The 16,729-nt window shown below is 42.3% G+C and overlaps 2 protein-coding genes across 2 annotated transcripts in view; both read left to right on the forward strand.

The window, feature by feature from the left end:
- On the forward strand, positions 1-9,846 carry LOC123995889 (protein mono-ADP-ribosyltransferase PARP12-like). The gene is made up of 4 exons (XM_046299561.1): positions 1-703; positions 1,162-1,297; positions 8,689-9,030; positions 9,832-9,846. The coding sequence occupies exons 1-4, from the start codon at positions 429-431 to the stop codon at positions 9,844-9,846; spliced, it is 768 nt and encodes a 255-aa protein (XP_046155517.1). The 5' UTR covers positions 1-428.
- The window catches only part of LOC123994468 (protein mono-ADP-ribosyltransferase PARP12-like), a 14,276-nt gene continuing 7,301 nt past the window's right edge, over positions 9,755-16,729 (forward strand). Inside the window, exons 1-8 of the mRNA XM_046297097.1 lie at positions 9,755-9,979; positions 10,291-10,456; positions 10,563-10,683; positions 12,487-12,583; positions 12,698-12,785; positions 12,893-13,023; positions 14,346-14,497; positions 14,603-14,740. Of these exons, the coding sequence (XP_046153053.1) occupies positions 9,852-9,979; positions 10,291-10,456; positions 10,563-10,683; positions 12,487-12,583; positions 12,698-12,785; positions 12,893-13,023; positions 14,346-14,497; positions 14,603-14,740 (1,021 nt within the window). The 5' untranslated portion in view covers positions 9,755-9,851. The remainder of the gene's footprint in view (positions 9,980-10,290; positions 10,457-10,562; positions 10,684-12,486; positions 12,584-12,697; positions 12,786-12,892; positions 13,024-14,345; positions 14,498-14,602; positions 14,741-16,729) is intronic.

Raw genomic sequence — 16,729 nt, forward strand, 5'->3', positions numbered from 1 at the left:
CGGGTTTGGGATTTGAGAATTTAATGAGAGAAAGGTTGGACTAAATTCCTGAGTTGTTCATTTCCTCGAAATCTAAAGACACAACCTAGATGCCATACAATGTCTTAAGTATTTTAACATGTTTTTACTCCGACCTTCTGAAATCGACAAACTGACACATTTTCATTTTCGTCAAAACTACTTTATTTGGAAGGAATGCCTTTGATTTGACAGCCCGCACATGCGCAGTTTTGTCGTGAGACGCAACGACGTACTTCTAAGCATGCGCTTTGCTAGACAAAGTCGTCATGACATCGCCCAGTGTGATCGGGGATTTCTATTGGAGGGGCAATTTTAGCCTATCTTCATACTGTACTGTCTTTGATGTAGTGGTATCCTGTGGTTCGCTGTCCTAAACCAGGAAAAACAGTCGCGTAAGTCATTGTGAGATGGCTCAACAATTGTTATTAAAAGTCATTTGCAATCATCAGGGAACATTGAACTATGCAGATCTGGCAGATATTGGGTGTGGGGCAGATATGATCTGCGCTCTTGATAAACTTGTTGAAAACGATTTATGTTCTATAGCAGTGTGTAATGGAAATGAACGCATTTTTGCGAAAACGAAAGTTAGACGCTGCAAGGCTCAGCAATGTGATGGCTGCAATGATTTACATCTATGTAAATTGTATCTATTTGGGGACTGCAAGAATAGTATCGGAAGGTAAGCATAAAATATGTTTTATACGATATGGGCTAAATAAACTGCGTTTAAACAGGCAATCCAATTCTGAACTTGTTTCCACAATCTTATCTTTTTTAGAGCTGATGTGATTGGACAGAGGACCAATTATTGAAAAAAGATCAGAATTGGGCTGCCTGTCTAAACGCAACGATAAAACCAGAAAAGTCCTAAAGTAGGCCAGTTAAACTCTGGTTAAACTCATCCGGGGCACCAGGCCATGCAAAACGAACTCGCCCAATGTTAGACTGCGTGCCTACACATTAAATGTATCATTGCAACTGGTTATTACTATTATTACATTTGAGGTATTTCAGGCCAAAACTTGAAACTGCAACAGTGTTGAAAGATTCAATGGGGTTTAGATGTTGAATTAATTCAGCAAACTGAATTGTGCCTTGCATGTTTATTGACCTGTTTATTAACACTTTGATTCCCAGACGGACATGCCGCTTTGGCCATGACCTTCACTCCGAACACAACTCCATAGTTTTGAGAGAGAATAAACTTGAGACGCTGAGTAGACAAGAACTCCGGCAGCTATTATTACAGAATGACAACTCCCTCCTTCCACCGGTAAGAGCCAACCGTTTACCTCTAAGTGCTGATGTGGATCAGTGGAGTGTGTGTGTGTGTGTGTGTGTGTGTGTGTGTGTGTGTGTGTGTGTGTGTGTGTGTGTGTGTGTGTGTGTGTGTGTGTGTGTGTGTGTGTGTGTGTGTGTGTGTGTGTGTGTGTGTGTGTGTGTGTGTGTGTGTGTGTGTGTGTGTGGGGCCTGCTCCAGGCATAAGCGACATAAGCAAGGGGGTGGGGGAATCTATCGGGTCTCAATTTATTGTTGAGAGTTAGAATAGTGTAATACACAAGGTGCAATTTCAAAATGTGTTTGTGTATCAGCAATTTTTATCTTATTAGGTCAGTCATTGACAGTCACTCAATTAGTCATGTCAGCTAACCATTTTGAGATTGGTACGTTAGTTTATCCAGCTATCTAAACTTGTAGTAGTCATTGCTTAAAACCAACTTGGCATGCAGTACACATGCCCAGGGCCATTGACCTCCGGAGGGCCCCCATTGATTTTGTTAGTTACTCTCACTCAGATATCATTAACAAGGCATAAATCATGGCAAAATGTGTGAGGAGGCAACCAAATCTCTCTTAGAGGCCCCAAAAGGATATAACCTGCCATGTGTGTGTGTGTGTGTGTGTGTGTGTGTGTGTGTGTGTGTGTGTGTGTGTGTGTGTGTGTGTGTGTGTGTGTGTGTGTGTGTGTGTGTGTGTGTGTGTGTGTGTGTGTGTGTGTGTGTGTGTGTGTGTGTGTGTGTGTGTGTGACTGATGAAGAGGTGCTGTGTGCACATATTAAAATCCATTTGAATTCAATTACTCTTTGACAGAATCCCATTTTATGTAAATAAAACGTTCCATATGTTTGCCCATGGAAGAAGTGGTCAGAAAGTGATCTTCTGGACTTGAACAGTAGGCTACCTGTGCATGTTCGTCCACTCCAAAATAATTCCGGCATCCAAACTTCATGTACATTTGTGCCATTTGATGAATGGAAATAGACATCTGTTACAAAACACCAAAAAGTGCACCTAATGACATTCAGGGATTACCATTCATTAGCCTACATTAACTGACAAATGTACCTTTTTTGTAGCCTGAAATGGGGGTTAACACCTGAAATGGGGCTGAAACTGTCCTGGGAAAACTGGGATGGTCACCCTAACACACACGGTCAACTTTACTAGACTAGGCTACAATGTGAATTACCATGAACTTCAAATATGCCTACCGGTAGCCAGTGGTTTAGTGGTAAAAAAAAAAAATAGGTGGGTGAACTCTGATTGCCGGTCACGGTGAAAAAAAGTAACGCTCCCTATACTTTCAATGCATTTTTCTGAAAAAGGTGGGTAAATGGCGTTTACTTGCTTTTACACTCCAGTAGGCCCACAGCACTGCCGGTAGCCTACCCTGTCACCCAAGACAATTTTACACACGTGAACACACGCAGAACAGGTAGCCTACATTCAATATAATAGGCCTATGATTTGAATCAAAACATATTTACATTTTCCACATTTTTCTACGTTACAGCCCTTATTCCAAAATAGATTTTTTAAATACCCCATTATGACAAAGCAAAAACAGGTTTTTACAAAATGTTGCAAATCAAAAAATATTTTAAAAAACAGAAATATCACATTTACATAAGTGTTCAGATCCTTTACTCAATACTTTGTTGAAGCACCTTTGGCAGTGATTACAGCCTTGAGTCTTCTTGGGTATGACGCTACAAGCTTGGCCCACCTGTATTTGGGGTGTTTCTTCCATTCTTCTCTGCAGATCCTCTCAAGCTCTGTCAGGTTGGACGGGGAGCGTCGCTGCACAGCTATTTTCAGGTCTCTCCAGAGATGTTCGATTGGGTTCAAGTCCGGGCTCTTGCTGAGCCACTCAAGGACATTCAGAGACTTATCCTGAAGCCACTCCAGCGTTGTCTTGGCTGTGTGCTTAGTTGTTTTCCTGTTGGAAGGTGAACCTTTGCTCCAGTCTGAGGTCATGAGCAGGCTATCATCAAGGATCTCTCTGTACTTTGCTCCATTCATATTTTCCTTGATCCCGACTAGTCTCCCAGTCCCTGCCGCTGAAAAACATCCCCACAGCATGGTGCTGCCACCACCGTGCTTCACCATAGGGATAGTGCCAGGTTTCCTCCAGGCGTGTCGCTTGTCATTCAAGAAAAACCTCAATGTAGCTTATAGATATAAATTGCACAGGAATTATACATTTACAGTACATTCAGAAAGTATTCAGACCCATTCCCTCTTTCCACATTTTGTTACATTACAGCCTTATTCTAAGGATCCGACACTTTTTTTCCCCAATTTTTGACTAAAATGTCATACCCAAATCTAACTGCCTGTAGCTCAGGCCCTGAAGCAAGGATATGCATATTGTTCATACCATTTGAATGGAAACACTTTGAAGTTTGTGGAAATGTGAAAGGAATGTATGTGAATGTAACACATTAGATCTGGTAAAAGATAATACAAAAGAAAAAGGTTGTTTTGTATTTTTTTTTACCATCATCTTTGAAATGCAAGAGAAAGGGCATAATGTATTATTCTAGCCTAGGCGCAATTTAGACTTTGGCCACTAAATGGCAGCACTGTATGTGCAAAGTTCAAAATGCAAAGTGCAAACTATTCAAAATGTTGTATCAAGACTGCCCAAATGTGCCTTCAAGTTCAGAATTGTGCACTCTCCTCAAACAATTGCATGCTATTCTTTCACTCTAATGGCTACTGTAAATTGGACAGTGCAGTTAGATTAACAAGAATTGAAGCTTTCTGCCCATATCAGATATGTCTTTGTCCTGGGTTTTTTTGTTTGTTTCTTACAACCTCATGCTAATCGCATTAGCTCAACCGTCCCTCGGATGGGACACCGATCCTGAAGAAGTTTTAAATGTATCAAATAGTCCCCCCCCTCATCAATCCACACACAATACCCCATAATGACAAAGCAAAAACAGTATTTTTTTGTTTTTTGCAAATCTATTAAAAAAAACAAAAAAACAGATACCTCATTTACATAAGTGTTCAGACCCTTTGCTTTGAGACTCGAAATTGAGCTCAGGTGCATCCTGTTTCCATTGATCATCCCTGAGATGTTTCTACAACTTCCTTGGAGTCCACCTGTGGTAAATTCAATTGATTGGACATTATTTGGAAAGGCACACACCTGACTATATAAGGTCCCATAGTTGAGAGTGCATGTCAGAACAAAAACCAAGCCATGAGGTCGAAGGAATTGTCCATAGACAGGGAGAACAAGGCTGTACTGTAACAAAATGTGGAAAAAGTCAAGCGGTCTGAATATTTTGAATGCACTGTATGGATTTTTAATGGTATTGTTTTCTCTTTATTCAATCCACCAGCCACTCAGCCACACAATATTTAATGACCTTATACCTGCCCTCACCGCGGATATAAGCACAGGGACTGCAAGTTAGAATTCAACCCATTGCACATTGCTACTTCACATTGCTACTACAGAACAATTTAGCAAATACACCATTGAAATGTAAATTGAAATTTTAACTTCTAATTTCCACCACAAAGATGTCACATTCTTCAAAATGAGCGACCAAGGCACAGCGTGCATTGAGTTCCACATCTTTTTAATACAAAGTGAAACTAGAAACAAAACTTACAAAGAACGTGAAGTTGAAGTGCCCTAACACAAACAATATCCCACAAATGCAGGTGGGGAAAAATCCTACCTAAATATCATCCCCAATTAGAGGCAACGATTACCAGCTGCCTCTAATTGGAACCACACAAATCACTAATCTAGAAATCTAAAAACTAAATAACCCCCCCAGTCACGCTCTGACCTAAACACCATAGAGAACCGAGGGCTCTCTATGGTCAGGGCGTGACAAAAGATGACCACGGTCATGTTGTCTATTCTATTGCCTATTTCTTATGATTTCAATAGGATCCTGTGGAGGATTGACAGTATAATTTAAAACCACAGATTTTCCATTTCAAGTCAACGTTATCTGATATGTACACCTCCAATAATCTTTCTGGTAAGAAAGTAGACATTTCAATTGTATTCCCATTTTAGTACATTTATCAGCCAAATCATGACACCCACTCTGTATTCTAAAGCATGTTGTGTCTCAACAGATAGCGGGCAACTTTATATGATCTAAAATAGCGTCTAAGCTACTACATATGCAAATATGTTTTTTTTATATATACAATTGTTGTAAAACATGTTAACCCTTTACACTCGTACCTGTATACAGGTTGAAAATGGCAGATTTGGGCAAGCATAAATTGGAACGCAGTGGCTGTACATGTCGTCAGACCTCGGGCTCTGTGCTTCACAGCGCAGTATGGGTTTTGACTGACAGACGTTCTCAACTTGAGCCCTGCGCGCGACACGAAGTTGCACCCATCCTTCCCGCTAATTGGGCAACTTTTGTAAATGTTCTGTTGACTGAGTGAGAGAAATGCTGTTAAGAGGACTCAATGTACAATATCTTGAAATATGAGACGTTGAGGATTATAATAAATGCTGCTTTGATGTCATACAAGCAAGCCAAACACCTGTCCAAATGTGCACTTCACATTTTCTTATAAAACTCATATCATATACAGTGTCAACGTTTATGATCACTGTTTGTACAGTTACAAGATGACATGGCATCCTACCCTGAACAGAATAAGCCTGTTTGTCCACTGTGATTATTTTGCTGCTGCACAGGCACGTGAATGTATTCATGAATCCTTTTCTATGTGCACCAAAATTACAATCGGTTTCCTGAACTGCATTGTGAAAGCCTGACACTGTAATATCATATTTTATAACTTAGCTAGTCTTGTTGGCAATAGAACAAGCTTTCAAATCATGCACACCTGGCACAGATTGCAATTGATTCAAATCGCTACAGATGGCTATATCGGTCAGGACTAGTAAAGGCCCAAATTGGGATTTTTATTTTTTTAAATTCAAAATGTCTTGATTTTTTATTATTATGATTTTTTTATTTATTATGATACTTCAGGGGATGCGCAGCACCCCTACTTCCCGCGGCTATGGGAAAAACCAATGGCGATGAGGCATCGCCAGCGGTGAAATTTATAGCACACTTCAGACAACCACGGCCAATATGACTGTACAGCAAATGTTGCAATGGTAAAATGTTTGATACAATTTTCGCCTGACATTTTCACTCTAATTCCTGCCTAATATGTTGGCATGCATTATTTATTTTTATTTTTATTACCAATGTGAAAGGCATTTTGCACTGATTCATACAGTATAATGGTTTAAAAACTGCATTTGTATAGTATTACCGTTATAGCCACATACTCTACACTCCCTTTAAGCAACTCTAAATCGCTTTGGCACAGTCATTACTTACCAATAATGTTGCATAAACGTTTGAAAGGTCTATCATTTTTACCGAACACAATTAAATGCTTTCAATTGCCCAATTATAGGTATGACCAATTTTTAGGTAACTTTATCAACAATGTGACATTCTGCTTGAAATAACATGTAGGTTAATGAAATAATCAAAAGAAAAATGTGATTATTTATTAGCCTAGTGGTAGGCATATATCATGTGAATTAGGCTTCATGTAAAATCATTGTCAAAAGCGCAAGAGGTACTGTTGCATGTAGGTCTAGATTATTTATGGGTTTGATCATATAGAAATGTCAAAACATTCTTTCAACTCCAAATCAATTGCCTGTCTATGGTGCCGGATCCACTGACTCACTGCCTTTTTCTATATCAAGACACCTGCTGGTAACTTATCTGGTTGGGACAGTTCATGACGTGTCCTAAACATCTGTCGTCTAGGTGTGATCCTTGCGACTAAAGATGCTTCTTGCATAGCTTTTTTATTGTCTCTATGCTCAGCATTTATGGACAATTGTCTACCCTGAGATGCTCTGTGGATACGACCCCAACTCTCAGACTCTCAAAGAAGAGGTCGTTGCCCTGATCAGTGAGATGCACGCCATCCCTAAGGTACTGCCCAGGGATACAGTACTTTATGGCAGAGTGGCAGATTGCGGGCATGCGCCTGTCACAGAGAAATGCAAACACCAGCTGGTTGACAGAGCGCTATGCCATCTCTATGCGCTTGTTGATGTTCCCCATCCCACTGAAACATCCAACTCCTCCACTGTGGGATGTCAGAGTAGGTCACCGTTGTCAGATATCCAGATGACTACCTCCAAATCAGCTCACATCTGACTCAACAGGGCTGTCTCCTTTGTGTGTCCCACGTCGCTTCCACCGATGTGGATGACTATGATACATTCACAGTCACACCTCGCCTTGGTGAGAGAGAATCATTCAGAACCCTTCCATTAAGAACAGGTCATCCATTTTTTGCTCTCCTGTAGTCATCTAGCCACATTGTGTAATCGCGTGTAATACGTTTTAAGTGAGAATAAGTGAGAATAGGCATTGGTCTGTAGCCGAAAAAGAAATGAAATTCACATGAGCACCACAATGCCTATTCCACCCATGCTCTACCAAGGTTTTCCAGCACACAGCTTTGACCTACTACAGTAGCTATGTTGGTATTGTACTTCAAACTGTGTAGGCAGGTTGCTTAGGATTCAAACCTTCTGAAACAGCCGAATTCATCCTCTTCAGGGGGATAATGGACTGTACAGTGTATTATCGTTGCATAACCATCTTTACTGCAAAAATAAATACAAGTACAAACAACTTTAAGCTACATCTTATTTTGACATCGGTAATGAACTGTCCATTGATCAGCACAGCAATTGATAAAACAGGACCCTGTTTGAAACACAAGTGGTTCTGAGTCAATATTACGTATTAAGCCAACAGTTACAGAAATGAAGAATGCAGACCACCTGTTGGGCACATACTGACCAAAAAAGGATGTTATTTTTTTAAATTACATGTATTGCTAAAATAAAGGTTTAAGAAAATACAGGGATGCACCACATTGCTGCAAGACAAAACAGTTCAATCAAGCCTGATGGTCTTTAAGTATAAAAGCAGAGCTTGCTTTAATGAGATTTTTTTTTAAAGCATGAAAGGGTAGCGTAATGGTATAATGTCTTACTGTGGTGGGTGAAGAATTCAATGCTTTACCTTGTATGCGGTACAAACCACATTATTGTGGAAGCACCTGTTCCAAGAGTATGAATTAGGCTGTTTTAATCTCACTTATAACATATTTTTTTCTTTTTAATCTCTTGAATGTTTTGGCATTAAGGTCTTAAAACTGTAGCACTTCTACAATGGGTAAATATGTATGGAATGTTCTGTCAAATTAATAGGGGTTCTGTCAAAAAGTGATTGAATTTAAATGGATTTACCCAATAGCTCTGTGTGTTCATCTCATGCTTTCTTGCATAAACAAGTATTTTAAAAGCCTTGTCACTCACTCCTTCAGGTGTGCAACTCTTATAACAAAGGCACTATGCCATATGGCAACTGCCCGGATCAGGAGGGATGCAGGAGACTTCACGTGTGTGACAGGTACATCAGAGGAACCTGTTCCTCGGGAGCCGACTGCAACAGGTGTCATGACTTCTTTGAGCCCCACCCACTGAGGACCCTGCAGCAGAGGGGGGTGCCAAACGATCTAATGGTGTCCATGTTGTCCACCTACCGAAACATTCAGGCCATGAAAAGTGAAGGTGCCAGCGGTGCTGCTTCTATCAACAGGCCCCAGAGCTGTCCTCAGAGAAACACAGGTAGACGGCTGCAGGAACAAACATCAGGGTTGTGTTCAGTGAGGAATAATGTTTCAGAACAGTCACTATACAGTGGGGCAAAAAGTATTTAGTCAGCCACCAATTGTGCAAGGTCTCCCACTTAAAAACATGAGAGGCCTGTAATTTTCATCATAGGTACACTTCAACTATGACAGACAATGAGAAAACCACTCGTTACCTGTATTAATGGCACCTGTTTGAACTTGTTATCAGTATAAAAGACACCTGTCCACAACCTCAAACAGTCACACTCCAAACTCCACTATGGCCAAGACCAAAGAGCTGTCAAAGGACACCAGAAACAAAATTGTAGACCTGCACCAGGCTGGGAAGACTGAATCTGCAATAGGTAAGCAGCTTGGTTTGAAGAAATCAACTGGGAGCAATTATTAGGAAATGGAAGACATACAAGAACACTGATAATCTCCCTCGATCTGGGGCTCCACACAAGATTTCACCCCGTGGGGTCAAAATGATCACAAGAACGGTGAGCAAAAATCCCAGAACTACACGGGGGACCGAGCTTAAAAAAAAAAAATAGGAAGAATGTTTTAAAAAAAAAAAAAGGAAGGAATGACCTGCAGAGAGCTGGGACCAAAGTTACAAAGCCTACCATCAGTAACACACTACGCCGCCAGGGACTCAAATCCTGCAGTGCCAGACGTGTCTCCCTGCTTAAGCCAGTACATGTCCAGGCCCGTCTGAAGTTTGCTGGAGAGCATTTGGATGATCCAGAAGAAGATTGCGAGAATGTCATATGGTCAGATGAAACCAAAAATATAACTTTTTGGTAAAAACTCAACTCGTCGTGTTTGGAGGACAAAGAATACTGAGTTGCATGAAATGCTCGAGAGTCCACTTCAAAATGCCCTACAAGTGGGAAGTGAATGGTGGACAGACTTGGTCAGCTCTGCCAGAAAACGAAGCAATCGAGAGAGACTTCTGTGACCCTTCTAAGATACACAGGTACAGTATGTTGTTATGTCATACTTAAGGATAGACTCAGCGATTTCCGCAACAACTAAGAGCGTTGGAGCGCAAGCCTCAACTTCCCCGCTGTTTTGGTCCCGTGGTTACCACATTGTAACAGCGTGAAGCAAACCCGTGCACATGTGCAGATATATTACTGTGTGTGACTGTCCTGCATCTCGCTCATCTCAATATCTGCGGTGCTGCTTGTGGCAACGTCATTTCCCTGAGTCTACCTTTAACTAGCAAAAGTTTTCTTTGAACCATTAACCAGTTTTGAACCATTTACCTTTGTTATGCCTTCACAGTGAGCGAGCTGAGCGTGTGCGTTTTGACTCCATGAGCCGCGGATTATGGGATGTTCGTCGTCTCTCCACAGTTTCCTCTGTGACCAAGCCCACATACGTACTCACCACAGAGTGGGTGTGGTTCTGGGAGGACGAGTACTGCAAATGGATCCAGTACGCATCCATCGTAAGTGGTGTGAAGCACTCAAACAGGCTGATGTGTTACGAGGACAATAATAGAGACGGTAAACTGTTGTTCTCCTTGAATTTGAGTTTTTTCCTATAAATCACAGAAAGAGATGCACAGATTGTCGTCCATCACCAGTGAAGACCTTGAGAAAAGGTTCCAGGAGGATCAAAGTGCTGTGGTGAAGTTCACTGCAGGCCAGCAGTCTTATGAGCTGAGTTTCAGAGGTAACACACATCAACACTCTTGCAAAACAGCTCTCATGTGCATCCTTCTGTAATAATAGTAATATATTTGAGTTATAAGCGCTTAACACAAGTTACAGTTAGAGTCTAAAAGGCTACTCTTATATACTACCGGTCAAACGTTTTAGAACACCTACTCAGTCAAGGTTTTTCTTTATTTTTACTATTTTCTACATTGTAGAATAGTAGTGATGACATTAAAACTATGAAATAACATATATGGAATCATGTACTAACCAAAAGAATTTTAAACAAATCAAAATATATTTTATTTTGTGATTCAAATAGCCACCCTTTGCCTTGATGACAGCTTTGCACACTCTTGGCATTCGCTCAACCAGCTTCACCTGGAATGCTTATCCAAAAGTCTTGAAGCAGTTCCCACATATGCTGAGCACTTGTTGGCTGCTTTTCCTTCACTCTGAGGTCCGACTTATTCCAAACCATCTCAATTTGGTTGAGGTCAGGGGATTGTGGAGGCCAGGTCATCTGATCCAGCACTCCATCACTCTCCTTCCTGATAAAATAGCCCTTACACATCCTGGAGGTGTGTTTTGGGGCACTGTCCTGTTGAAAAACAAATGATAGTCCCACTAAGCCCAAACTAGATGGGATGGCGTATCGCTGCAGAATGCTGTGTTAGCCATGTTGGTTAACTGTGCCTTGAATTCTAAATAAATCACAGACAGTGTCACCAGCAAAGCACACCCACACCATAACACCTCCTCCTCCATGCTTTACAGTGGGAAATACACATGCAGAAATCATCCGTTCACCCACACCGTGTCTCACAAAGACACGGCGGTTGGAACCAAACATCTCCAATTTGGACTCCAGACCAAAGAACAGATTTCCACTGGTCTAATGTCCATCGCTCTTGTTTCTTGGCCCAAGCAAGTCTCTTATTATTATTGGTGTCCTTTAGTAGGGATTTCTTTGAGGCAATTCGACCATGAAGGCCTGATTCACACAGTCTCCTCTGAACAGTTGATGCTGAGATGTGTCTGTTACTTGATCTCTGTGAAGCATTTATTTGGGCTGCAATTTCTGAGGCTGGTAACTCTAAAGAACTTATGCTCTGCAACAGAGGTAACTCTGGGTCATCCATTTCTGTGGCGGTCCCCATGAGAGCCAGTTTCATCATAACGCTTGATGGTTTTTGCGGCTGCACTTGAATAAACTTCTTGACATTTTCTGGATTGACTGACCTTCATGTCTTAAAGTAATGATGTACTGTTGTTTCTCTTAGCTAATTTGAGCTGCTCTTGCCATAATATGGACTTGGTCTTTTACCAAATAGGGCTATCATCTGTATACTACTCATACCTCATACTCATACCTCGTCACAACACAACTGATTGGCTCAAACGCATTAAGAAGGAAAGAAATTCCACAAATTAACTTTTAAGAAGGCTCACATGTTAATTGAAATGCATTCCAGGTAATACCTCATGAAGCTGGTTGAGGGAATGCCAAGTGTGTGCAAAGCTGTCATCAAAGGCAAAGGATAGAATCTCAAACATAAAATATATTTAGATTTGTTTAACACTTTTGTGGTTACTACATGATTCCATATGTGTTATTTCATAGTTTTGATGTCTTCACTATTATTCTAAAATGTAAAAAGAAAAACCCTTGAATGAATTGGTGTTCTAAAACTTTTGACCGGTAGTGTACACCCCTCAAATTACAGTACTAAAATCGGCAGCAGGTCGCCTAGATGTTAGAGATGTCGAACGGTAACTGTAAGGATGCTGGTTCAAATAGTTATTATTGTAATTACAGACATGACTCAATTTAATGAAAGATTTGGTACTACAAGGATGGTCAGACGACGTCCAGTCTTTGTTTCAACTGTGGACGCACAAGCTGCAAGAAGCAGGTAATATATGAATGGGAATGGACTGAGAATGAGTATATGTTATGAATCCATTATTTGTTTCATTATACCATTTCCATATTGACCTAATAGATTATTTTTCATATGTAATTTCAGGAGAAATGGAGCACGCATCCCCTCTCAGCATTTCAGAGCTGTTCCTGGATCTTGGGACAAGTCTGCCATACCTGACATTGGATACAAGGTCACTTGTTTACATGGGATTCTACTGCTTCGACTTGCAGGGAAGTCTAACATTTCCTTTCATTTGGTTTCAGCTGTGACAACCATTTTGTTTTCCCCCTCCTGCAGACAGTCACTCTTCTGTGTTCTGACAGGGACTATCAGAAGGTCCAGAGACTTTTCACCAACACCATGAGGGGCTTCCAAATCACCAGCATCGAGAGGGTCCAAAACAGGGACCTCTGGGAAGTCTTCCAGTGGTATGTTTACATCAACTCTCACACACAATCCTAGCATGTTACTTCCAAAACACTATGTAAACTCTCACACACAATCCCAGCATGTTACTTCCAAAACACTATGTAAACTCTCACACACAATCCCAGCATGTTACTTCCAAAACACTATGTAAACTCTCACACACAATCCCAGCATGTTACTTCCAAAACACTATGTAAACACTCACACACAATCCCAGCATGTTACTTCCAAAACACTATGTAAACTCACACAATCACACAATCCAAAACCCAGCATGTTACTTCCAAAACACTATGTAAACTCTCACACACAATCCCAGCATGTTACTTCCAAAACACTATGTAAACTCTCACACACAATCCCAGCATGTTACTTCCAAAACACTATGTAAACTCTCACACACAATCCCAGCATGTTACTTCCAAAACACTATGTAAACTCTCACACACAATCCCAGCATGTTACTTCCAAAACACTATGTAAACTCTCACACACAATCCCAGCATGTTACTTCCAAAAACACTATGTAAACTCTCACACACAATCCCAGCATGTTACTTCCAAAACACTATGTAAACTCTCACACACAATCCCAGCATGTTACTTCCAAAACACTATGTAAACTCTCACACACAATCCCAGCATGTTACTTCCAAAACACTATGTAAACTCTCACACACAATCCCAGCATGTTACTTCCAAAACACTATGTAAACTCTCACACACAATCCCAGCATGTTATTTCCAAAACACTATGTAAACCCTTGCTTGAACAAGATAATGGGGAAGCAGGAATTTAAAACCAGGGTGTGTAGAAATGGGTGTGTAGAAATGGGTGTGTAGAAATGGGTGTGTAGAAATGGGTGTGTAGAAATGGGTGTGTAGAAATGGGTGTGTAGAAATGGGTGTGTAGAAATGCTAGACACAAAATGAGGTGATCATCTCCTATATTTAAAGGTATATTAGACAAGAGAGACATAGACATACATGTTCATGTAAGAGGTTTTCAACAAATCTCACCCCCTCCCCTCCCAGGGGAGGGCTGACCTAAATACTCTTGCCTATCTTTTTTCACTGCCAAAGCATTAAATCAAGGCGGAGAGCTTGTGGTTGAAGAGACTATACATTTGAAACGTCTTAATCGCTTAAAGACAACCATAGACCATTTTATGTCTTAGGGGGCCAGATACCAGTTACTGAGAGCTGCTTTACGGTGACTTCTGGCTTTACATATGGTACCTGGAGGCCAAATTCCAATAGTGAATAACCATCCAAAAATATTATTCTTAACAGCAGCTAATGGTCATTTCCTCTTTCTCAGGAAAAGAGATTTGATGAAGAAAAACAACGGGGGTAGAAACAGCAAGGAGCTACATCTCTTCCACGGAACGGACCCAAAACACGTAGATGCCATTTGCAGAGATAACTTCGACTGGAGGCTGTGTGGAACCAATGGAACTACGTATGGCGAAGGTACCTCATGTTAACCAACTGTCAGAAATGTAGTCAGATTTTAGAAGCAGTCATGATCTCAGTCAGTCATTTTGTTTTATTGATGATCGTCTCTGTTTGTTTTAGGGAGTTACTTTGCCAGGGATGCCAAGTACTCACACAGCTTCACCAGCCACTCAGGAGTGAGGTCCATGTTTGCTTGTCAGGTGCTTGTTGGTGACTACACACAGGGGAACTCGGGGCTCCGTCGCCCCCCTCCAAAAGGTGAGGGAAGCCCCACTCTCTATGACAGCTGTGTGGACAATGTCCTGAACCCATCCATATATGTGGTGTTTGAAAAGCACCAGGTGTACCCCGAGTTCCTCATCAAATATGATGATGGCGTCATGCACTGGAACTATTCGGCTCCAGCTCCACTCAAGACTGTCTCTATTCAATCCACTTCCTTAACCCCAAAATCCAACCGGATTCAAGCCACAGCTGCTGCTACCACATTGAAGAGAGTTCCATCCACTTTGAGTCCATCTAAAACTGCAGCCACAACTTCCTCTAATCCAACCTGTTCTCTTCCCGCCTCGCGGTTTCTCCCAAAACCTGACCAAACCCCATCAACATCTCCAGTCCTCTTAAAGCCAGCCCTAAGTTCTCAATTGGTGGATACCATCCTAGGCCCAGATTTCACTCCCTCATTTGCAAACCTCACTCACACACTCACTACCCCAGCCAGTACCCCCTTTCGTACGCTCACTAACCCAGCCAGTACCCCCTCTCACACACTCACTAACCCAGCCAGCACCCCCTCTCGTACTCTCACTACCCCAGCCAATACCCCCTCTCGTACGCTCACTAACCCAGCCAGTACCCCCTCTCACACGCACACTAACCCAGCCAGTACCCCCTCTCACACGCTCACTAACCCAGCCAGTACCCCCTCTCACACGCTCACTAACCCAGCCAGTACCCCTCTCACACGCTCACTAACCCAGCCAGTACCCCCTCTCACACGCTCACTAACCCAGCCAGTACCCCCTCTCACACGCTCACTAACCCAGCCAGTACCCCTCTCACACACTCACTACCCCAGCCAGTACCCCCTCACACGCTCACTACCCCAGCCAGTACCCCTCTCACACGCTCACTAACCCAGCCAGTACCCCCTCTCACACGCTCACTAACCCAGCCAGTACACCCTCTCGTACACTCACTACCCCAGCCAGTTCCCCCTCTCACACACTCACTACCCCAGCCAGTACACCCTCTCGTACGCCCACTACCCCAGCCAGTACCCCCTTTCACACACTCACTACCCCAGCCAATACAACCTCTCATACACTCACTACCCCAGCCAGTACCCCCTCTTATACGCTCACTACCCCAGCCAGTACCCCTTTTATACGCTCACTACCCCAGCCAGTACCCCTCTTATACATTCACTACCCCAGCCAGTACCCCTCTTATACATTCACTACCCCAGCCAGTACCCCCTTTCACACACTCACTACCCCAGCCAGTACCCCTTTTATACGCTCACTACCCCAGCCAGTACCCCCTCTTATACATTCACTACCCCAGCCAGTACCCCCTTTTATACGCTCACTACCCCAGCCAGTACCCCCTCTTATACATTCACTACCCCAGCCAGTACCCCCTTTCACACACTCACTACCCCAGCCAATACAACCTCTCATACACTCACTACCCCAGCCAGTACAACCTCTCATACACTCACTACCCCAGCCAGTACCCCCTCTTATACATTCACTACCCCAGCCAGTACCCCCTTTTATACGCTCACTACTCCAGCCAATACAACCTCTCATACACTCACTACCCCAGCCAGTACCCCCTCTTAACCGGTTCCGGTTGGAGCGAGTGGTCGCATCTGCACTTCGCTCCCGCGGGTAGTATAACTTTTTCATTATATTTCATTATATCACAACGGTTTGATTTGTCTAATCTTAGCAATTTCTTCTCAGCTAGCTACATAGCCGTCTTTGTATCAAAGATAATTGCGTAATTATCGTATTTCGCCGTCCTAACGTAGTCTTCACTAGCCAGCTAGCTAACGTCCACTGATTAGCTGCACTGGAGAAACTATTACACTCAACTGAACGACTTGATTAGTGTAGTGTTAGCTAGCTACATAGCTGTCTTTGCTGTCTTCGTATCATCGTATCCAAGATAATTGTGTTGTTTAGGTTTAGAGTGTGTAGTCTTGAGTGATTATCTTAATTTACCGAGGTTAGCTAGCCA

The sequence above is a fragment of the Oncorhynchus gorbuscha genome, linkage group LG14 (assembly GCF_021184085.1).
Source record: "Oncorhynchus gorbuscha isolate QuinsamMale2020 ecotype Even-year linkage group LG14, OgorEven_v1.0, whole genome shotgun sequence".
NCBI classification, from domain to species: Eukaryota; Metazoa; Chordata; class Actinopteri; order Salmoniformes; family Salmonidae; genus Oncorhynchus; species Oncorhynchus gorbuscha.

Coding starts and splice junctions, on each gene's coding strand:
- LOC123995889 (XM_046299561.1), top strand. CDS start 429: ATGGCTCAACAATTGTTATTAAAAGTCATTTGCAATCATCAGGGAACA. Junction 704..1,161: donor TGCAAGAATAGTATCGGAAG/GTAAGCATAAAA, acceptor TTTGATTCCCAG/ACGGACATGCCGCTTTGGCC. Junction 1,298..8,688: donor ACAACTCCCTCCTTCCACCG/GTAAGAGCCAAC, acceptor TCACTCCTTCAG/GTGTGCAACTCTTATAACAA.